The 22,952-nt window shown below is 33.1% G+C and overlaps 3 protein-coding genes and 1 pseudogene across 4 annotated transcripts; 1 reads left to right on the top strand and 3 right to left on the bottom strand.

Moving 5' to 3' along the window:
• Nucleotides 1–3,529: 3,529 nt before the first annotated feature.
• On the bottom strand, nt 3,530–5,615 carry LOC121220789 (DNA-directed RNA polymerase subunit beta-like; annotated as a pseudogene).
• A 767-nt stretch (nt 5,616–6,382) lies between these two features.
• Nucleotides 6,383–10,520, top strand: LOC107893788 (kynurenine--oxoglutarate transaminase). The gene is made up of 9 exons (XM_041101324.1): nt 6,383–7,361; nt 7,461–7,591; nt 7,680–7,765; nt 7,846–7,940; nt 8,625–8,721; nt 8,816–8,930; nt 9,054–9,208; nt 9,318–9,443; nt 10,170–10,520. The coding sequence occupies exons 1-9, from the start codon at nt 7,180–7,182 to the stop codon at nt 10,371–10,373; spliced, it is 1,191 nt and encodes a 396-aa protein (XP_040957258.1). The 5' UTR covers nt 6,383–7,179; the 3' UTR covers nt 10,374–10,520.
• Nucleotides 10,521–12,358: 1,838 nt separating this feature from the next.
• LOC121221013 (2-hydroxyisoflavanone dehydratase) lies at nt 12,359–13,569 on the bottom strand. Its single transcript, XM_041101325.1, has one exon. The coding sequence runs from the start codon at nt 13,436–13,438 to the stop codon at nt 12,467–12,469; it is 972 nt and encodes a 323-aa protein (XP_040957259.1). The 5' UTR covers nt 13,439–13,569; the 3' UTR covers nt 12,359–12,466.
• An 866-nt stretch (nt 13,570–14,435) lies between these two features.
• On the bottom strand, nt 14,436–21,327 carry LOC107928552 (ARM REPEAT PROTEIN INTERACTING WITH ABF2). Of its 2 annotated transcripts, XM_016859807.2 has the most exons (19): nt 20,896–21,327; nt 20,583–20,740; nt 19,880–20,052; nt 19,675–19,795; nt 19,518–19,592; nt 19,132–19,226; nt 18,918–18,993; nt 18,534–18,641; nt 17,843–17,971; nt 17,674–17,742; nt 17,446–17,505; nt 17,182–17,305; nt 16,912–17,051; nt 16,351–16,414; nt 16,161–16,240; nt 15,700–15,764; nt 15,499–15,616; nt 15,282–15,406; nt 14,436–15,040 (listed from the first exon to the last, which is right to left on the bottom strand). In XM_016859807.2, exons 1-19 carry the CDS (start codon nt 21,134–21,136, stop codon nt 14,947–14,949), a joined length of 2,115 nt encoding a protein of 704 aa, XP_016715296.2. In that variant the 5' UTR covers nt 21,137–21,327; the 3' UTR covers nt 14,436–14,946. The 2 variants fall into 2 exon arrangements, with proteins under 2 accessions (XP_016715296.2, XP_016715297.2); XM_016859808.2 differs by lacking the exon at nt 17,674–17,742.
• Between the last annotated feature and the right edge of the window lie 1,625 nt (nt 21,328–22,952).

The following is a 22,952-nucleotide window of genomic DNA, read 5'->3' on the forward strand; positions in this document are numbered from 1 at the left end:
CATGCTCGAACCCACGTCCTCCTACATTGACAAATAACAATTATTTTTTTACCGGCACTTTGATCATCATGATAGTGTGGTCGGTTGTTCTAATCAATAAATCATTTCGATACATCTGCATAATTAAACAAAATTGAGGAAATATATCATATTAAAATAATATAAAAACATAATTTTCAAAAATCTTAATACAAATAAAATAAAAACTAAACCTACTAAATCATTATCTAGCTACACAAATAAACAAATATAAAAACATCTCTGTATAGTAAAAACAATAACATCATTATTATAATCATAATCAACCAAACATTACAAATATTAAAATAATTATATATAATAAAGATAAATAATAACATTCTAGTAAATAATTTTTACTATCCCATTTTGGTAAATAATTTTACTGTTATTATTTAGATTAAAAACCTTAAATTATAACAACATTCTTATTAATAATTGTTAGCATAATCTATTTTCGTAAATAATTTTATTTTCGTATTATTTAAATAAAATGTCCACATAATAATATTAATCATCAACTAAACAAAATAAATTAAAATAAATGATCTTAACTCAGATATTTACAACTGAAATTTTCTATTCTACGCAAACAAATAAATATTAAAAAATAACTAAATTTACTTAAAATATAATATAGGCATAATACAATATAAATTCTACACAAAAAAATAAACAACAAGTAAAAAAATTACAAACATCAACACTTACCTATCTGATTTAGTAAATAAATTTTTGCTGAACCCATTCTCATAATTTTTTTTTACCTATCAATACATATTTTCTTGATATTTTTTAGTTTTTTTATGATAATACAAATTATACGGTGAAAAATTTCGGTGTTGCCAATTTGAATGACAACACTAGTTAAAAAATAATTTTTTAATCAATCGAAATAATTAATGATTAATGAATAATGTTGTACTTTTAAGGTGGTGTCGCCTGACAGTATAGCGATACTGAAATTTAGTACTATTTAAATAATCTATTCTCAGAAAATAATCTACAAAACACTCCATTTTTGTTTTTTTTTTTTGGTATTATTAATGTGAAAAACCTCATTCTCACTCACTTAAGAGGATGAAGAAGAAGAAGCAATGTATATAAACTTTTAATGGTGGAAATGATTTTTCAAAAAGATATATTATACAAATTATTAAATGAAGTAAATACCTACAAAAACTTAAAATTAATTTAGGTTTTAAGTCAATTTTCAATTTTGTATCACTAAACTGTGATAAACAAACATTAGTATTACCATAACTACAACAAGAATACTAATATAGATACATACATCAACTCTCCAGTTGGTGCATCAAGTCAAAAGATCCGGTGCCCATTTTCGCTGGCAATCCAAGGCAGATTCTAGACGATGGTGTTTCCAAGTTGTCCAGCAGCCCATGTTTTGCTGCCTCAACAATGAGTTTAGAGGCCGTCTCAAAAGACATCTTGCTGAATGGTGCTATTGAATCTGCTATAGCACCAAGTCTGCTCATAGGTCGATACCTTCCGGTATGGGTCATAAAAGTGTTAGGTGCCGGATATCCACAGCTATCCCGTAAGATGTGAAAACGTGACTTTTCTCCCTAATTATGGTTTCTCTGGCTGCTTCCACTCCATACCTATTAAGCATTGCATGAATTCCATTGGCGTATAAATATCTAACATCAAGTTGATCTTCCATCTCCCGAAACACACCTAAATCCACTCCAGCAGTGTGCAGAGCTGGTATTTTTTCCTTGTCAGATTGAGTCTTCCTTTTCTTTGGATCTTCCCCATAGTAAAACACCTGATTCTCACTGCAGTCCGTCACTCGACATCGATCAATCTTTCCAAAGCTCTGGACATAAACCTTCTTTGCGGCGTTTTCAGCAATCTGCACAATGTTATGACAACAAAGGCCAAATGTTGCATTGATCAACAAAACATACTTCTCAGAAAATAAAGTATAATAAAAAGCAGGAAACTACCACCAAAGGTTAGAAAGCAAAAGCTTGAATGTTATTCAATTATTGCAGCGTATAATAAGAAAATGTCCGTCCTGTCAACTCTATTTTCTATTTATTTCATGAAGAAAGGGAGCACTAGTCTTAAAAAGAATGCATATGAATGGCACAATGCTATGATGAATTACTAGAGAACGAAGGGGAAGTACCTGAGCCAATAAAACGTGAGGTTCGTTTACCATGTCATTATCTGGTGTTTTTCTCCCTTGACATAGGCATAGATATATTCTTTAGGTTTGGTGTACTATGAGAACTCTCACACATGTCATCTCATCTAATCATATTGTTTTCAGTAACTACCTTCTCATCCTTGGACATGTCAATTTCATTTTCCAATTGTTCCCCTCCTGAGTCATCTTCATAGTCCATTTCATATGTAGTCTGCTGTTTCTGTTTTTGTACATCTAGACCAAGATCCTCACCTCTTTCCTCATCATCAGTATCATCACCACCATCATGCTCAGTCTCACAAGTTCTGCCTTCGCATTTTCATCTATATCAGTTGAAGCAGTCGGTTGAGAATCTGGCATAAAATCTTTTATGCCACTAATTCTGAAGAGCAAAAGTATATGTTTCTGTATGTCATCCTCCTACTCCCTCAAAATCAGAACCTTAAAAATGTGTTGACAGTCTTCTACTGATATATCACTCTTCTTGAAATATCGACCAGGTTTGACAAGCCTAATCTTGAGTTTATAGATACTGCAAATATCACCATTGTGAACTGAAAATGGCGAGATAAACACTTCCATATTCTCTAACGTATCTGCTACTGTGATTTTCTTCATCTTATTAGCAAGGCACAGGGCATCCTCCCTGGACATGAAAAATACAATAAATTAGTTATTAGCGGTAAAAGCAAACATTAAGCGAATGTTTAAAGTATCGCGGTAAAAGCAAACATTAAGCGAATGTTTAAAGTATCAAATCATCTAAATGATCTTATGCATCTTAATCCAAGTAGATTCCGAAGTAATCCAGGAATCTTTAAAAATATGATCAAGGAGGCTAAGTAGACAAGCAATTTATAAATTTTAATCAAGCGAGACTCAACGGACTAGTGACTAGCAACTTACTTTGTTTTCCCCTTATGCATGGGGCATGTCATGACTGGAGTCCTGAAGATGTCATTAAGATCTCTTGCAAACGCAGGGGGGTTCGTAGGATTCTGCGAACTGTGCTTTGCATTAGGCTCCGACCATCAATTCTTCTTGACTTACTTCAGTAGTCTGTGCCTGAATGTTTTGTTATTGTGCGCGTCCTTTATTCTTGCACACCTTCCACTTTTTATAGGTCCAAAAATTCTTTCACAAAATAATCCATCCTTTTCTGGTTTATTGGTTTTGTAATGAAAAGTATAGGGTATTGTCACCTCTCCAACGTATTCTACATTTGGTAGGATTTTCTTGGCCCAAGCACTTATTTGTTGGGGAGAAACTGATCCAATTCGGAGTTGTTGATGTTTATATCAGTCATCATATAAGAAAAATAATGATTCATTTCGATTAAGCTTCCTTCCTATTAATTTGGAAGTTCTTCTCAGATACAAGGAAATGATTCAGTTCTAGAGCCAAAGATCGTAATTCTCAGACGAGCAATCGAAAAGATTTTGGAGCATCTTCGGGTTTAGGTATTGTTCCTCCAATGATCATAGTCCCAAGTACTTCTTAGCGAGCTCTAATATGATCAGATTTATAAGTAAGCATTTCTTGTAAAATATGAGCAACACCAAATCCCTCTAAAGCCCAAACCTCCATTTCTCCTACCTGTTGTCCTCCTTGCTTGGACCTTCCTCTAAGTGGTTGTTGTGTAACAAGTGCATAATGTCCACTGGAACGCCCATGTATTTTATCATCAACTTGATGAATTAATTTCAAGATATAAGGTTTTCTTATTATAACAGGTTGCTCAAAGGGGTCTCCCGTTCTTCCATCAAATATTCTGCTTTTTCCTGGATATTCGGGTTCAAATACCCATAGATTCTCTGTTTGCTTACTGGCTTGATATAATTCAGAAAACACTAATTTTCTCGAAGCCTCTTGTTCATATCTCTCATCAAATGGTGCTATTCAATAATGTCTATCTAGTAGACTTCTTTCTAACCCAAGCGAGCATTCAAATAGCTGTCCTACATTCATTCGTGAAGGTACTCCTAATGGGTTGAAGACCATATCAACAGGTCTTCCGTCTTGCAAATAAGGCATATCCTGTCTAGGTAAAATTTTTGAATTGATCCCTTTATTTCCATGCCTTTCAGCTACTTTATCGCCTACTTTGATTTCGCGTTTCTGTGAAATATATACACGAATCGTTTCCAGATTATAATTAGAACCTTTTTTTTTGGACCCATCTCACATCGATGACTCGACCCCTCCCACCTATAGGTAATTTTAGACAAGTTTCCTTTGAAATGGATACCTGAATCCCAAGTATGGCCCGTAATAATCTATCTTCTGGAGCATACGGTGATTCTTTCGCCACCTGAGACGTTAATTTCCCTACTAAAATATCGCCGGTCTCCACCTAAGATCCCAGCATCACAATTCCATTTTTGTCTAAATTGCGGAGTAAATGGGCTTCTAGGTGCAGTATTTCGTTAGTGATTCTTTCAAGACCTTGGCTTGTCACATGAGTTTGAATTTCATATTTTTGTATGTGAAAAGAAGTATAAATATCTTCATATACTAGACGCTCGCTAATGAGTACTGCATCCTCAAAATTGTAACCTTCCCATGGCTCATATAAGCTACTAGTACGTTTTTTCCCAAAGCAATTTCGCCGCCAACCGTAGTGGCACCGTCTGCTAAAATTTGCCCCTTTTTAATGCTTACGCAATATTTATTAAAATGATCATAACTTGAGCTTCAGAGTTAGAATAAGGTTATTCAAAGTACATTTTGAAGTTAAAAGATAAATCTTCCATCCGGCAAAAGACATTTCAACCCAGAAATGCATCGCAAGTTAATTGATTTTTCAAATTTGAAAATCGATAACTTCGGTGAATTAAATTTAATAAATTTCATCTCATCCATGCAGGTAGATCTTTTCAAGGAAATCTTCGAACGAGTCTTTTTCAAAAATATGTCGTAGAAGTAAAGAATTAAAGGGTTTTACATATATATATAGTTTAATGGTTGAACTGGAACTGATTGGATTAAAAATAAATAATCTAATTAATCTAATCACCAATTCAATTACAAAAACCTTGACTAAATGAGAAACATTATAAACTTTTTACTTCGTTTGTAAAGTTAAAAACTTCACCAATGTATCAAACAATAATATATTTTATTATACCCTATTTTTAAAATTAAAATTTGAATCACATACAACTTTTTTTAGGATAAATATTAAAGTTATACATTAACATGGATAAAATATGTAATGCAATACATTAACTTTGATTTCGTATGCATAAATTTTCTATTTAATTCAATTTTCATAAAATATTAATAATTTCCATTTATATATTATATATAAAAATAATAATATTTAGGTAAATTACATGTTCTTTTCCGCGACAATACGTGCATTTAGCAAGTTCAAGTAGAGGGTCTTAGGCACCATACTAAATGAGTTGCCTGCTTCCATGGTCGTTCGAAGTGAGATGACTTTTTCTGGGTTGTTCGAGGGAAGAGGGAGTCGCTATCGTCTTTCTAAAAGACATAGATTTTTGTGTATTGCTTTGCAGATGCAAACTTGACTTCACTCACTTCAGAGACGGAAAAAGAAAAAGGGGCAAAGCGCATTCAGACCCGGCACTGTATATACTTATAGTTTCTTGATCGTCAAGATGACTCACAACATGTAACGCCTTACATCTTCAGCGGTTTTAGGACCTCGAGCAGGATTTGTTGATCGATTTTCCTATCAGATGGCTCAAAAGTCACTTTAAAATAAAATTTATCTTATTTTTATCGCTTTAAATTTTATTTCTCAATTTAGTCAATTTAATTAAAATAGTTATTTGAATTAGCTGCTGTGGTTAAACATTCCGTTAATCCACAGATGAATTGCTGACATGACATATTAGCCAATTGAGACATTTTTTAAGTTTTGGTTAAAGCTTAAGTACCTCTATCTAATTAATCCAAAACACTTTTTTTTCTCTCTTTCTCTATACCTACCGCTTACTTACGATTAAAGAAGAAGAAGAAGCAGAGAACGAAACTTTCAAGCTAGAGCTTGTTACCAAATTGATTGATCGTTTCAATCAAGGATTTGCAATAAATTATTTCATCAATGAAAAACCATAAACTATATAACACTATCTATTTTTCTTTTCCCAGTACGAGTTAAATTTATGCAAGAAATGAATAGAGCATTTGAATATATATATATATATATAGACTTGAGCCATAAACTATGGAAGGAAATTGATAAATCAGGAAAAACACAATATTGGTTTATAATTAAAAAGGGGGGGGGGAGGGGGAATTGGGGGATAATTTACCATCAATTCTTAAATACAAAGTGTCGTTGAATTTTGCAGTGTTCTTTTGGTTGAAAGTATTTGGAAGAATTCAGGAAATTCCAGCACAAGCTTAAGAGAATAAGAGAAAGTTTGTTGCTTCAAAGCTTCATCTTCTTATAAAATGCCAATAATATACAGCACAAGAAGTCTCCTACTTTTCTTTTTTTCTTTTTTTTTTGGATTCTGCAACTGCTTCACTTTCACCGCTCGTTCATAAGAAATTTAACATGGAATTGGTTACTAAAGAGACACCTCCTCAGAGTAAAAAGAGGATACTATCGGCCGCAGAGCAACCTACCCAGAAGAGATAATTATCCATACCCAGGGAAAGTTTTTTTTTTCTTCTTTTTCTCTGTTCTTTCTCTCTGTAATTAATCCATTTCTGAGGTACAACGAGAGGAGAAAGAAAGAAAAAATTTAGGTTAATTACATAAAGGTCCCTAAGGTTTAGTCAAAATTAAAAACATTTCATGTGTCTTCATTTAATTTCTGTTAGTGGACTAATGAAATTTTTAACGTAATGACTAGTTCAAATAATTATATTAATTAGAGTGATTAAATTGAAAATTTTTTTTGAAGTGGATCCTATTTTAGAGTAATTTACCCTAATCCTTAACCAAAAAGTATATTCGAACTCAGAAGATAAGGTGGAAGCATTGGCAAAACAGCCAAGAAAGCGCCATGGAAGGGAAGCTATCCTCCGTTGCTAAGAATTTTACTCCTTCTCCAATACAAGAGCTCTCACAGCTTGCTCAGAGATGCAACGCCATTAACCTTGCTGAGGGCTTCCCTGATTTCCCTGCTCCTCCTTGTATCAAAGAAGCTGCTGTTTCAGCCATTAATAACGATTTCAACCAGTATAGGTTTTAGTTTCTTCTTTTTCTTTTTTCATCCTCAGGTTTTCATTTTTCAAAAGAAAAAAAAAAGGGTACTAACTTTTAACAACTTTTGGTAATTTGAAGGCATGTGCAGGGAATTTGCGATCAATTGGCTCTTAAAATGAAAAAAACGCATGGTTTAGACGTTAACCCTTTGACTGATATAGCTATTTGCTGTGGACAATCTGAAGCATTTGCAGCCGCAATTTTCTCCAGTAGGTTTTCTTTGCAATTAATGATTTTTTTTGTCCTTTATTATGTTCATTTTGTCTATAATTGTAAATTATGGGTTTATATGGATAGTTATAAACCAAGGAGATGAAGTGTTGTTGTTTGATCCTTGTTATGAAACTTATGAAGGATGTATAACCCTGGCTGGAGGAATTCCCGTAAGCATTTTATTTTCACCTAATGAGAGCTGAAATTTTAAGAACATTAGCTGTATATTATGTGTAAAAGCCATTTGCAGGTATATGTGGCGCTTGAACCGCCTCAATGGACCTTGGACCCTGAAAAATTGATGAGGTCTTTCACTAGTAGAACAAAGGCTATAGTATTAAACAGGTCAGATCTTTGTTTATTCGTTTTACCGTTAAAATTCACTCTTGAAACCTTTATTAGAGGTCAATTTTTCAGGCTTTTAAAGACAAAATATGATGCTATGAAGTTGTCAGACTTGCATTTATGTTTTTATGCTGGTGATCTTAATCTTAATGTTAAGTATGATCCTATAGATGTCCAAAATTGCTTTCTGCTGAGGTTTTTGAGGTTAGAATCCAGGTGAAGAAGTATTGAACATAAATGGCTGAAGTATGAGTAGTTTTTTAGGCTTAATTGCATGATATGTATTCAAACTACGGGCCAAATTCTAAATTGATCATAAACTTCAAATGTTTCAAACACCAATTAAGTCCTTGCGTCAATCTAACTGTGACACGATTCCATTTTTCAACACATTAAAGTTCAATGTTCAAATTGACGAAAGGACCTAATTGGAACAATAATTAAGTTCGAGGTTTTAATTGAAACGTTTTGAAGTTTAGAATTTGCCCCATAGTTTGGATTGTCTAGTGCAATTATCAGTTCTTACTGAATTTTCTTTGTTGCCTTCTCTAAGAGGAAATGAACACATCAGAGGGTAGGCATGACTTAACTTGATTTGCATATGATTTGGAAATTTATTTACTAGTAACTTGAAACAAATGCTGCTTAATATGTTCTAAAAGTGTTCTGATATGAAGGGCACAGTCCACACAACCCAACTGGCAAAGTTTTCTCCAGAGACGAGCTTGAAATTATTGCCGAAGGTTGTCGCCGATGGGATTGCGTGGCTATAACAGATGAAGTACGTATACACTTGTTTATACTTGTGAAGCATTAATGAAATAAATGGTAACGAGTTTATATTTACATTTTCGTTCTTGATTGTTTTTCTGCAGGTATATGAATACATAACATATGACAACCAAAAGCATGAAACCATTGCCAAACTACCAGGAATGCAGGAGCGGACAATTATAACATCATCCTTGTCTAAAACTTTTAGTGTTACAGGTCCAAACACAAAAGCTAGCCATAGTATTTAATTCCACTCTTAAAGTGCTAAGTGCATGTTTATATTGCCTACTGTTTAGTTGTTATTTTGGATTTCGAGTTGTCACAGTTATGTTTATTCAGGATGGAGAATTGGATGGGCTATTGCTCCAGCTTCTGCTGCTTCTGCAATCCAAAACATTCATATCCGAATTACTGATTCAGCTCCAGCACCTTTCCAAGAAGCTGCCTTAACTGCTTTTAGAAGCCCCATTGAATACTTCGAAACATTGAGAGGAGTAGGTTCAGGCAGAATGGTTCTTTTTTCCAACAAAATTATGGATTCCTTGTTTGTTGAATGCAATTTAAACGTTGCTTTGATTCATTGTTCACTATGTTGATTAGCAGGTATACGAGTTAAAAAGAGATTTCTGTATGAAGTTGCTCGGCTCGGTCGGTTTTCGGATTCAGTTTAAGCCCCAGGGTTCCTTATTTCTGTTTGCAGAGCTTCCAAAGGATTGCTTGCTTTCTGATGTAAGTATATCTAAATGCATTAGCTTGGATTTTATATCGATTTTAAAAGTTTCCGAGTGATTTAAGTATTAGTGTCATATTTGAAGAGCTTGATATTGTTTCCTAATTTGGTACTTCAGCTTTTGTTCTTTTGTTCAATTTGGTACCTCAACTTGACACTTTTTTCCTAATTTGGTACCTAAGCTTTTTTTCCTAATTTGATAGTTAAACTTTTTTCTATTCAATTTGGTACATGAACTTGACACTTTCTTTTAAAGTGGTACCTAAACTTTTTTTTTATCCAATTTGATATCTGAACTTGACAATTTTGTTTTCCTAATTTGATACCTAAGCTTTTTTTCTTTCACCAATTTGGTTCATGTGCCAAATTATAAACACATGTATCTATTGAATCTAACGTCCTAAAAATAAAAGGGAAAGAAATAGTACCTTAAATACTATTAACATTGTCAGTTTTTCTTAACACATCAAATCCAAACTATTCTTACACACATGTTTTCAATTGATCCATGTGTTTCAACTATCCCATGCTAGACCCAAACTGACTTTTAACGCTCAACTTAAGAACTAAGTTGATATACTTATATAATTCTTAAACTATTTATAGCCCTAAACTCTAAAAATGCTAATCCACCAACAACACTAACCGAGGTAAGACTTCTAAGAATAGAATTAACCATTTAACTTAAATTGAGAAAACATGGTGCTTAATTCCATTATTTGCAGGTGGAATATGTGGAGGAATTGATACAGCAAGCAGGCGTAGTGGTTGTGCCAGGACGTGGATTTTTCCATGGAAATGAAAGTTGCAAATATCAAAAGAGATATATTAGGGTTGCATTCTGCAAAAGCGAAGCCACACTCAATGCTGCAGCACAGAAGTTTGGTGAGCTTATTAATGCTAAAGCTTGTCCCAAGATAGTCTACTAGAGAAAATGACGCTGATTTTTCACGTTTGTTGGATTTAATAATAGTGGACCACTGTGGCTGCAACCAAAATTCATTGAAAAAAAAGTAAACACAATTCTATTTAATTAAGGAAATAGAATAAAATAAAAGGAAAAGCACTTGGAAATACGCCCCTTTTTCATGTTGGGATGATAAGATTTTTTTATTTTTTTTAAATAGTTTGTTTTAGCTCCCTTATGTTTAAAAGTTACTTCAATTTGATCCTTTGTTCGTAGTTTTTTTTTTTTTAAATTTGATTTAGTCTTCGTTTTAAATTTAATTTATTTGTATTTAGTTTATGTTTTTTTAATGATTTTTAATTAATAATAATATGGTATAATTTAATTAATTTTATTAGTTTTGATTTTGATAAAATTGAAATGATTGTCTTACCCTGCAAGAGGTAAGTTAATACACCCGATAACAATATTTAAATACACTAACTCCTAAAATTTATTTAATTTAAATATATGGAGTCAATGTAAATTTTTTAAAGACACACCTAAACCTAACCCAACACCCCTTTTGTATTATCAAATAATACGACAATGGTATTAAAAAATGGAAAAGCAAAAGTAGTGGCTTCACCATCATAAGCCAACTGTTACGATCTTAATTCTTAATCAGTATAATAAAATAATCTGACCCGGTCCAAATATTATTTAAGAATTAAAATTAAAATAATTAACCTAACTAAAATTAAATAAATTTTGTAGGACGTGTTTTTGTTCTTTCCTCAAAATATGTTTTTACTGATATAACAATAAAAATATGTTATGTAGAACACATTTTTCTTTCTTTTTTAAAGTAAAATTTTCAACAACAAAAAAACAATGTAATTTCTCAATTAATTTTGCTTTTTCACATAAATCAGCCCTAATAAAATAATCTGACCCAAGAAAAAAAATTAATTAAATGGGTCCATATATTATTTAAGAATTAAATAAATAATTGAACCAAAATGGACAACTGCGAAAATTATTTGAGAGGACACGTGTTCTTTTTAAATATAAAAATCTAATATAAGGAAACAAAATTATTGAAACTTAGGCTTCGTTTGGATGGGCGATCGATCACGGTGCGGTGCGTTTAACTTACTTTTTGTCTTACTCTACAGTACCGCTACAGTATCTAATCTCACCGCCACCGCTGTTTTTACACTAACTGTAGCTAAACGCACCGCCCATCCAAACTCACCCTTAATTAGGTAGGGTACTATATATATATATTTTATACAAAAAAAACAAATCAAGTTTAAATATTACTATGCGTTCAAGTTTTTAATTAGTACTTAGATATATAAATTTCTATTTGAAATATATCAAATAATTAATCATATAAGATTATAACACATTTACGATACGGGTGAAATAAATTACGTAAAAAAATATATTAATTAAAAGTTTACGTGAAAAATAAATAAAATTTTTGTTAAAATGCTAAAATTAAGTATCTAAAAGTACGACATCTTACGTTCAAATCAACTTTATTTTGTGTTGAATTTTATTAATTTCATATAAAACCACCTTAGAAAGATAAAATATGACTTACTCATAAAAGTAATAAATTTTTTAATAATTTTTTAATTGAGTTAATGCATACACACCATTGCTTATAATTATATTATAACAAATTTATCATGCAAATAATAAAAATATCATTCAATATAAATTTCATTATTTGTTTCCTCCAAATTTATTCTTGAATTTAAATTTTTCAGTATATTTAAATTTGTTTTATTTTAAATTTGAATACTCATAATTCTAATTACATTCTTTTTTAATATATATTCTTTATGATTATATATACGTATCAATTGATTCTTAATTCGATTAGGATTGATATTATTATCAATGTAAAAAAATATAGGTTCTTCTGTTTTAGGGATTAGGAGAAATTATGGATAATTATTTCTGTTAACACAATCCAGCAATTCTGAGATAATGGAGCATCAGATTCCCTTAAAATTACATAGAAATATTTAACTCTAATTCCTTTTATCAGTAAAAATATCACCAAACACAACAAAACAAGAAAAAGACAGGTTTACATGCTCAATTGATTTTTTCCCACCATTAGACAATGAAAGAAGCCAGTTTTTGAATCAGTTTCATAGCTGTTTCAGACTCATGAGCCAAAATATGAAACGCATGATCTGCTCCTTCGACATCTACTAACTCCATCAATTCACCTTTCCACCCACTTTTCTTCACTGCATGATAATATGAAACCCCTCTGTCTCTCAATAAATCCTCTTTTGCAACACTAATAAGCAGCCTTGAACATCCTAATCCAGCCAAGCTCGGACGCCCTGCAACAACTGGGTTCAACATTGGGTTATCAATGCCACCAGGTGCTTCAGGGTACACCAAGTGCCAAATCATGCATGTTGCTAGCTTCTCCCGTTCTTCATTGTTCTTAATCTCCGACCCAATTGGCTTTGAACCCCAAAAATAAGGATGTGTTAAAAAAGCTCCTTTGATTTTAACACCATTTAAACCCTCTGAACCAGCTCTCAGTAGTATAACGTGAGCAAGGTTGGCCCCTGCACTGTCACCACCGACATAAAGTCGATCAAAATCAACATAAGTTGATAACCAAGGTTCATCTTTTAAACCACCATCAATAGAATGGGAAGCGACCCATTGAAGGCCAGACCAACAATCTTCATAACCAATAGGGAGAGGGTGTTCAGGGGCTAGCCTATACTCGATCGAAATAACAACAACGTTGGCTTGTTTAGCCAACCTGTTCATGTACTTGGTTTCAACAAAAGAGAACGCTGATTCAAAGCAAAAGCCTCCGCCATGAAAATAGACTAACAGAGGAACTTTTGGGGATTGTTCGACGTGTTTAGGTAAGTAAATTCTAGCTGAAATCGGTGGGCTTTTTGAAACAACGATGTCTTTAGATGAGACCCCAGTTTCAGGGTCTTCATTACAAGGTGGGACGATGGGTGAATCGACTAATCGGTCAACTGAGCCGTCTTTGTAAACTCGGATATAAGGGAGAACTTCGGTGGCTAGTTCTTTGACATTGGAATCCATATTAAAACTGGTGAAAATTTGCAGTGTTTATAGGAAAGGAAGTTGTGAAATGAAAAGAGAAAACAGCAATTCTTTTTGCTAAAGGTTTTGCTCGGTGGATTTGAGTGTAAACCCCACCCTATGGCACGATTTATAGAGACAAGTGAAAGCATGAAAGGGAAATATATAAAGTCGATTTCTAAAAACCATAGAATAATAGTAATTTTAAAATAGTTTAATTAAAAAAAAGTTATAAATTAATTATTAAATTATTTTAAAAATTTTCATTTTAGTCACTAAATTATTTAAAAAAAATTCAGTCACATCATCATTTTGGTTTTTTATTCTCTTAAAAAGATAAATAAAAATGATTTTTATATATATAAATTTTTTTTTAAAAAAAACTTTTTTTTTGTAATTTCTTCAAATTATAGGCTTTTCTATAAACGGAATCTCACCGTACTTCTTTATACGCTTTTTTTTCCTACTTACGAAGATCTTTGTTATGAAAAAAGAAAGTAAAGATTTATTGCCAAGAATCACCAATAATAACGCACACTATCAAGATAGCTCGATTTTTTATTTTTATTCCATGAATGAGTTTTAGTTATATATAATTTAAGTCTCTTTATTTTCTTCAGTTGAATTATTAATTCAATTATTAATATTATTAAATTTTATATATTAAATTTAAATAAAAAAACCCACTTATTTAATAATCGTATAATAAAAAATTGACTTATAATAAACTTAAATTTAATAAAAATTTGACAATGTTGATTATTTGACTTAAATTTCTAAATTTAAAATGTAAAAAATTCTCACAATAAATAATTAAAATTCATAATGATTTTATCGATCTTATTTTGAATACTGCAATTAAATAAAATTATTTTCTTATATTTTATTTAAACGACTGGTAAAGCCACCACAAATTTATAATTGACCTAATAATATAATCTCAAAATAAAATAAATATAAAAAGTATCAATAAAGCCTTAACACAGTAAAAACAGGATTGAGTATCCAAATTTGAAACTCACCACAATTAAAATGCAGGTTTCCGATTTCCGAACTCTACCAAGAACTGTTTGTGACGTATGAGTTTTGGTTCATAGTCTAAGACGGTTTACATTGACATTGCACAAGCCTGGTAGGTCTCATTCAACGAAACCTTGTTCAATCATTCTCAGATCTCAGCTTTTACACATTAAAATCATGCATGCATTCGAATTTCTGGCATAAAAAGAAACGAGCAACTGCTCAAACCTAACAAAAGCATTTTCAATGAGGGCCGACTCCGAAAGTAGTAACAACCAACACAATACATGATATTCTCCAAACATCTAAGAAAAATGAATCAAAGAAGAAACTAATGCTATTTGCTCTAAATGCAAATGATTATGAACCACGCTACAAATAACCAATTAGAACCTTCAATCGGCTCCACAACATCAAAGAGATCGGATCTGACTACTTTCTGTACAACAAACCTAGCTAGAGATCAGGAGTTAAAAAGACCCAGCCTTCTATAGCCGCAGTTTATGTGGGTTAGGTTTTGTAAGTGCTTTAGCAAAGTAATTGCGAATCTCGGGAACTATTCGCTGGATTAGATGCAAGTGCCTGCAATTTATTCAGCACGCATTGAAATTTTCAGCAGTTGCATAAGCGTTTTACTTCTACAGCAAATATTCATGAAGCAAAAGAAAAAGCCACAAACAAGGGCCTTCTGAAATTTCCAACAACTGACGAAATAAGTAGACAAAACAATAAACATGCAATGCTCAATACTATATGATCTTTTGACATACAATTCAATTACTAATGAAGGGCAGGGACATGGCAAGTTGATTTAAGTACATACCCGGGTCTTGCACTCAATTTATCAAAATGCTCCAAGATAAATAAAATGCAAGTGTGCCTCAAGGATATTGCATGAAAAGCTTCAGACAGCTCATACATGCTTGAAACATTTTCAAGCGATATATCCTTCAATGTAAACATAAATAATCAGATTCCAATTCGCAATTTAAAGGCCAAAAAAGGATTTGAAATATCTAAACACAACCTTTTCAGCTCACCTGTGCAATGGTATATTCGCAAAGTCGCTTAAGTCCCTCCAAAAGATATTGATCAGCTGCTCTGAGCAGATCTTGTGCAATATCCAAAGTAACATCTACTGATCCAGTATATATAAATCTGTACAAAGAATAAAATCGAGTAAATAAAATCGATGTAAATCCAATGTATATACATCTGGACCAAAGAAAGAATTGTCCTACCTCATCATCAACTCAAAAACCTCCCATTTGATGTTAGGAATTTCAATATCCCTTGCATCTTTTTCCTGCAACACGAGGAATTTAAAAAAGATCATGTAGCTTGACAACATAATTTCTGTCCTGAATTAAGTGCTAGAAGTTTAAAGCTAATGTGATAATAAGAGTACGAGCAATCTCATTTTTTAAAAAAGAAAAATAGAAGGCCACCAATTACAAGTGAAAAAGCCCAAGTTCAAAAAAAAAAGATGATTTTGGAGGACACCCAGAATCATCAGAAATAAAGGACTGTATCTCAATATCAGCTGCAAGATAAAGCAATACTACATGGAGTCTCCTAGTTGTTAAAGGTACTAGAATAGAAGTTCTCACCCCAAAGCCACAGATGAAGGTAGCCTTCAACCCTCTTGAGAAGAGGAGAAACAAACAACTTGAACATTAAAAGGATGCAAAAGGGAACTCACCCGGTAACCGCCATCAAACATAGCACGAAATGCATCTGAAGAAGCAAGCAGACAGATTCTGTGAGCATAGAACCGTCTACCTGCAAGATAAAATAAATTATCTTAGTTACAACAAATGGCCATTTTTGACATGTCACCGACTATTTCCCCGTAGCAAGAATCAGAACACTAGGTAAGCAGATCGTATAACCTTCAACTAGGAAGGTAACATCAGACAATGTAGCGTTGTTCACATATTGCTCCCCCAAATAGACCTGCATGAGAATTGCATGTTATAACACGAAATTGCATAGAACTTTCATAAGTAGGAACTATTCTCCTCATACCAATTACAAGAATGTTGTTGATCTACCCTTACAATTTGAAACACTTATACAAAGGCATTTGGAAAAGGCAAGAATAAGAATTTCTATAGGTAAGCTCTTAAACCCCATGTTCTCCTAATTTCCATTTCAGTTCGTAACTCAAGGTCTTCAAATTAAAACGCATAATCCAATAAGATGCACCACAAAAAACCACTTCATCATCGTCATATTTGGTAAGGATGTCACACCCACATAGAAAGTTCATAAGGTTAGTCCAATGCCACCCATGAACCTTAGGTTATGATATTAAATCCAATCCATCATAGATCTAGCCTTGCAATAATTATGGAACAGGATATGGCCATACAAAACACCATTTTCTTCGAATGACGTAAATTCAGGCAATGGAAATGCATGACATAGACTAAATAACTTTACAAACTAACCTGTGGTGTTGGAGAAGGGGGAGCTGCATCCATAGGAGAAAGCGTCATAGCTTTGTTGGACAACTTGTACAGAGCTACAGCACCATCAAGTTGCTGCTTAGTGCTAGTAGAACCAAGAAGCCCAAGAAGCAGTTCAAGTCCTGCAAGAAAACACAGCAAAATCAGCCTCTCAGGGCAACAAAACATTTGTGCTCCATTAATGGAGTATGCTACTTATAATTGCACATAATAAAGAATATGAGTAACTGAGGAAAGGGAAAAGAATATGACCATTATTATCAATGAATATGGTTCTCTGGTCATCAGGGGAACAAAGATAAGCTAGAGCCAAAGCCACTCGTCTTTGGACTGGCTTCTCCGCTACGCGCATCAGATACAGCAAATGGTTCAAAACCTACAAAAGATAAACCAAAATCTGAGTTTATAAACACAAATTTAACAAGGCCTAAAACAGAAAGGGCGTTGAAAAGAAAGACATTTCTTTAGTCCAAATAAATAAAGGAAAAGGGTAGTTAAAGCAACGAAAATGCTTACTCGCCCATGAATCTTCTCTTCTAGTCTTTTCAATGTCTTGGCTACACAGTCTTTTGTTGCCTGAAAAGTACCATCACCAATAATATTAAATCGGTTAAGGAAAAATAAAAACACAGCAAAGAGTTAGAAAAGCTTTGTTTTCTTATGGATATTATGCAGCAGCAACTAAGAAACTAATAGCATGGAAACTAAGAGCGCAAAAGGTAACATCTAAAAGGATTGACATACTTGAACAATAAACTCTCCATCTTGCAGCCGTTGGACACCCCCCACCCTAATAAAATCGGATACATTATCCTATGGGAGAGAAGAATATTAATTAACACAGTGTACCACAACCCCAAAAATTAAGTCCAAGCAGTTTTTTAAGGTTGATAACTATCACACACTACCATACCTCATTATCTGCAAGACCATAAAGAGCAAATGCAGCATTGTGTTGCAAAGATCCATTCTTCGAATCTAGAAGCTTCAACAAAGGGACCAAACCACCACTATGCGCAATACCAGCTTGATTGTGTGTATCCTGCAATCAAAACTATATTTTAGCGACAGAGATATCTACTAGTTCCAGCTTATGAAGAAAGGAAATTTAGCAAAGTTTCTCAGAAGCAACAGTAAACAGAAACCTCACAAACAAGGAAAACCAAAGAGAAACACAAATAAAATGCGCCCCTTATGTGCAATGCAGAGGAGCAAGGTTTCTTAAGATATCATGCAGAAAAAATTTATATGCAAACATGCATGCTGAAACTTGTGAGAGGCAGGATACTTAAAAGAGTGGAAAATAAGGGATGCACATTGGCTACATTCCCACAAAGCCATGATAATTACACTATGTACAACAATTGCAAAACCAAGAGAACAAGCAGTTAGATTTACAGATTATACAACAAATTTTGTGTTAGAAACTGGCAGGAACTCATAAACTAATTTTATTTAAAATGCAAATATTTTGAGTAGAGATAAGAAATCACATTATTATCTCAGAAAGCATCAACAAGATTAGCAGACAAAAACCATTAAGCATCTTTTACAGCACTAATAATAGCTTGGAATTTTACAGCAGAGAAAATAACAATAATAACCTGTGCCAACCTCCCCAAAGCAAAGGTCGACATCTCTTTCAGCTGTACATCAGGAGAGTGAAGCATTTCAATCAAGGGTCGGACAGCACCCCTTTGTACAATATGAACCTGCAAAATCCAAAGCAGCATAGGTCAAAAAAGGAGAAATGATGAAAAATTAAGGTGAAGAGAATGAAATTATATGTACGGCACAAAGACCAGTGCTTGTCCTAATCATCACAAGGACAGAGGCACTCACATATAAAGCTAAATTCATTCAAATATTAGGACAGTAAATCCAGAGCCAATAATCGTTTATTCATCATGCATCCCCTAACTGACAAATAGAGCCAGGAAGAGGCATCTTAATACAAGCTAAGTATGAAGAGAAAGTACAGTCTTCACCTTGCAATCAGAATCAGTTGCAGCAAATTGTCCAAGCAATAAAGCTGCCTCCCTTTGGCTCTCTGAGCAGCAGGAGCTGTTTCCCAATAAAAGGTTAGTTAATAAAAAATGAGAAACCAGGATAAATTGCAGATCAAAAGAGCAGCCCCAAAGTATCAAATAACCAGGTTAAAAGAAAACAAGTGAAAGAAAGAAGAAACCAAATTAAACATACTTAAGCAAACCAATGACAGGTTGCAGAGCCCCCGCAGCAAGAACTTCTTTTTTTATGTTTGGCGATGAATGCACCAGATTGCCAATCACACCAACCTACGCCATTTGAGAAACTTTTTGATCCAACAGCTGGTATAATGATGCCAAACCCAATAGAATTTTCCTAAAGGTCATCTTATGCTAAAATATGTTGCTCCTACTCTTGAATTTTCTTAAAGTACCCATGTTTGACACATATGCAGACATGGGTGTGAGGATAAAATCCTTCAAGGAATCTCCAAATACATGGAAATCTTGAAAAAAAAGTTAGCATACTAGTGACGGACATATACCCATGTCCACCACCTCTCTCCTTAGTCCAAGTAACATAAACAATAAGAATCCTACCGCTTCATAGTGTATAGCAGCATCCTCTGATCTTAGCATTAAGATGAGAGTAGGTAGAGCATTGCATTCAACAATCTGCAAAACCATAGTATTCACTCCATTAACCAGCATTGAAGATGATTTTATCCAATCCAACTTCCAAAGGCAGATCTGTTACCTGATTCTTGTTTTCATCATTTTTGAATGCTAGGGTTCGTAATGCGCCAGCAGCTGCTCTTTGCACCTTAGTATCAGTAAATTCAAGCAACTCAACAAGAGGTGGAATCCCACCTTCCATTCTGTGAAACCAATCAAAGATAATTATTAGAACAAACAAGGACCTACGAAAAATAACTTAGTTAAAACTGCACAATTTAGCAAACCTGACACGCGTTTTAATGCTGCTATTCTCATGAGCAAGGTTGGTGAGAGCATCAGCTGCTCTTCTAATGACACTGATCACAGCACGAGAAATAGAACTATCCTTGTGACGCCGCAACAAGTTCACAAGATGCGACAAAGCCCCAGAATCAACTATAAGTTGCTGATGTTCTGGCTGTTATCAATAAAGGCAATGAACAACTTAGCAGATTCATTGATCAAACAGAGTGAACATATTACCATTCATAGCAGGAACATAAATCATGCAAGCCAAGAAATATACCGGACTCTATACATAGACAAGAATTAGTTGTTCAGCAATGAAACCAACAACCTAATTCTCTGTAGAATTTTCTTCTCAGTGATAATATGAATAGAAACCATTATATGACAGATCATTCATCCCCCCCCCCGGGGCCCCCTTCCTATAACAGCCTATATATTAGCCCAACTCAAACTTTCTCAAAGTTTAACTTGTGCTATCATCTAACACACTTTCAATAGAGAATAAATTTTATAAAGAACCTCAGATATTTTCTAATGCTACTGAAAGGAAATTTTAAAAAAAAAATGCATATCTCGAAACAAGTAAACTTCCAATAAATAATTCAAAACATAAATTACAGTAACTACTAAACAGAAGTATATAAAATAATAGTAACAAGTATTTTTTATATATAATAGAGAAACATTCAGCAAAATCACCTTTACGGCAAGCAGCCCCAATGCAAAAGCACTTCCTTTTTCAACCTCGTGCTCGAAAGGCTTCGGGCTTCGGTCGCCGTCCTCGCATGGCGGCGCTTGCAGATGCTTCACTAGAGCCGGAACAGCACCACCTTCAACGATCACATTAACAACCTCCTCTGCCGACAAAAAAAAACAAAAGAAACACAAAAATAAGATCATTAGCGTTAATCCTGAAATTCAAAAACAGTAAAAATCCAACCCAAATAAAAAGCCAAGAGATATAAAAAAGAACGAGATCGGAATTCGGAACTTGAAGATTTAAAAAATTTACCGTTCTTGGCAAGCTCAGCGAGCACGTGAGTGGCACGCTTGGCAGCAGAGCGATCAGATTCGCGCCAAGTGAAGGCGGATTCGAGTACGGTAACCTGAGCGGTAACTTCGGCCAAGAGGGCACGGCGGGCGTCGCCGGTAGGGAGAGAGATTTCACGGTCCTCTTGAATTTCTTCCTCCAGTTTCCGTTTTTGCCCCTTCCGTTCAGGGAGGCCCTGGTCCTCCGAACGCTGAAGCTCCATCAAGAAGGATTAAAGAAGGGACTTGCGAGAGAAAGAAAGGAGAGAGAAGGTGTTATCGGAAATGAGAAGCGTGATTTGACACACACAGAGAGACTAGATCAGGGGTATTTTGGATATTTAGTAAAACGGGAAGCTTTTTCATTCTTTTTCTTCCCTTTTCTTTTCTTTTTCTTTTCCTCTTTTACTTTTTTTCTCTAAAATGAAAATGAAAGATTAATGCCCGATTTAAACCGGCCGGACCAGGACATCTTTATTTTCCTTTTTATTTGACGATTAAAATTTAAATGTTTACTTAAGCCTCTGTTTTTCTGTTAAACTTTTATGGTATAATGCCTAACTTAATTTTTAATGTGTATATTTTTTTCAATTTAATTTTTATTATTCTTTTTTAAACATGGCAATTTACATGTACTTTATATTATTTATTTTTAAAATTGTATGATTTTTTAAATTATTTTTAATTATTTTAAGTTTTTAAATATTTTATAATTTTTAAATTATTAGTTAACGTAACATATAAGACAATTAATATTATGCCAGTAAGATGAAGTATGACTTAACATTAGCATTTTTTATGTCAAGTGTCATGTTAATCACCACATCATCAAATTAAGCTCAAAAAATCATTTAAGTCCTCCACATCAGCATTTTCTCCATGTCAATTGTCAGCAATTTTCCACATCAGATTCTACACTTTAAAAAAATCATTTAAGCAATCTCAAAATAAGTAAAAGAAAAACAATTAAAATATTTACATAAATATTTTTCCAAATCAATCACTACATCAATTTTTTATTGTCTGATACCATGTCAACCTCCACGTCATTGACAATTAACGATCTGTTAAGGGCTTTGGTAAAAAAACACATTCGAGGGTCTTAATTGATTGTTAACTTTCGATTAAGAGCTCTATTTATTATACATTTCAACAAGGGACTCAATTGATTTTTAAATTAATTTTCAGGGACTTTTTTAATATTCCAGGCAATCTCATTATCGTAAAAAAATTAATCAAAAGTGTTGACTAATGCTAAGTCACACTTTATTTTCAAAGGAGAACACCAATCAGATAATGCCCAATCTATTATGGTTTTTTTTAAATATCAAACTATTAAATAAATATCTGATTTAAAAAAAAACCGTCAAATACTATTTTTGAATTTAGAAAATGTTTGTATAAATCGAATCATCCACGATCTATTCTGCTATTTTTCCAACCGGACATGTTCCGGTTTGAAGCCAATCAACCACACGGTTGTCTTTGATTTCTATTATTAGTTATTGTATTACGTGTAAAATATTTATTTAATCTTATTTGATCAATTTTAATATTAATATTTTACTAATTTTAATATTCGTCATAGTATTTTTGTTAAATTCATTAAGTTGTATTTTGTTTTTAAATTGATAAGATAGATATTTATAGATGTTTATTCATGTGTAATATTGTGTCAATTTGTTATTTTCATAAATTACTCGTAGAAAAGTCAGTTAATGAATTTAACCGTTGTTACTTGTGTCAAAAATTAAAAATTAAAAATTGAAAATTTAAAAAGTAAATAGACTAAGAATGATTCACTAGAAAGCATGTACTGAATTTACAACTTTATAAATAGTACAATGCTAATAATAAAATTTAATAAAATAAACTTAACTGTTATTATTTAAACTAGAACTGAAAAATTTCAGAAACTAAAAAATAAAACAATTAAAATTGACTAAATTAAAGTATTACTGAGTATAGGGACTAATAGCTGGATTTGACCATACTCTAATTCTATTTTTTTGTTGCCTTACTGTGTGACGGTGAAGGCGC

Source organism: Gossypium hirsutum, chromosome D09, assembly GCF_007990345.1.
Source record: "Gossypium hirsutum isolate 1008001.06 chromosome D09, Gossypium_hirsutum_v2.1, whole genome shotgun sequence".
Classification (NCBI taxonomy): domain Eukaryota; kingdom Viridiplantae; phylum Streptophyta; class Magnoliopsida; order Malvales; family Malvaceae; genus Gossypium; species Gossypium hirsutum.

Coding starts and splice junctions, on each gene's coding strand:
- LOC107893788 (XM_041101324.1), top strand. CDS start 7,180: ATGGAAGGGAAGCTATCCTCCGTTGCTAAGAATTTTACTCCTTCTCCA. Junction 7,592..7,679: donor TGCAGCCGCAATTTTCTCCA/GTAGGTTTTCTT, acceptor TTATATGGATAG/TTATAAACCAAGGAGATGAA. Junction 9,209..9,317: donor ACTTCGAAACATTGAGAGGA/GTAGGTTCAGGC, acceptor GTTGATTAGCAG/GTATACGAGTTAAAAAGAGA.
- LOC121221013 (XM_041101325.1), bottom strand. CDS start 13,438: ATGGATTCCAATGTCAAAGAACTAGCCACCGAAGTTCTCCCTTATATC.
- LOC107928552 (XM_016859807.2), bottom strand. CDS start 21,136: ATGGAGCTTCAGCGTTCGGAGGACCAGGGCCTCCCTGAACGGAAGGGG. Junction 17,743..17,842: donor ATGGTCTTGCAGATAATGAG/GTATGGTAGTGT, acceptor TCTCTCCCATAG/GATAATGTATCCGATTTTAT. Junction 17,052..17,181: donor CATATTCATTGATAATAATG/GTCATATTCTTT, acceptor GTTTTCTTGCAG/GACTTGAACTGCTTCTTGGG.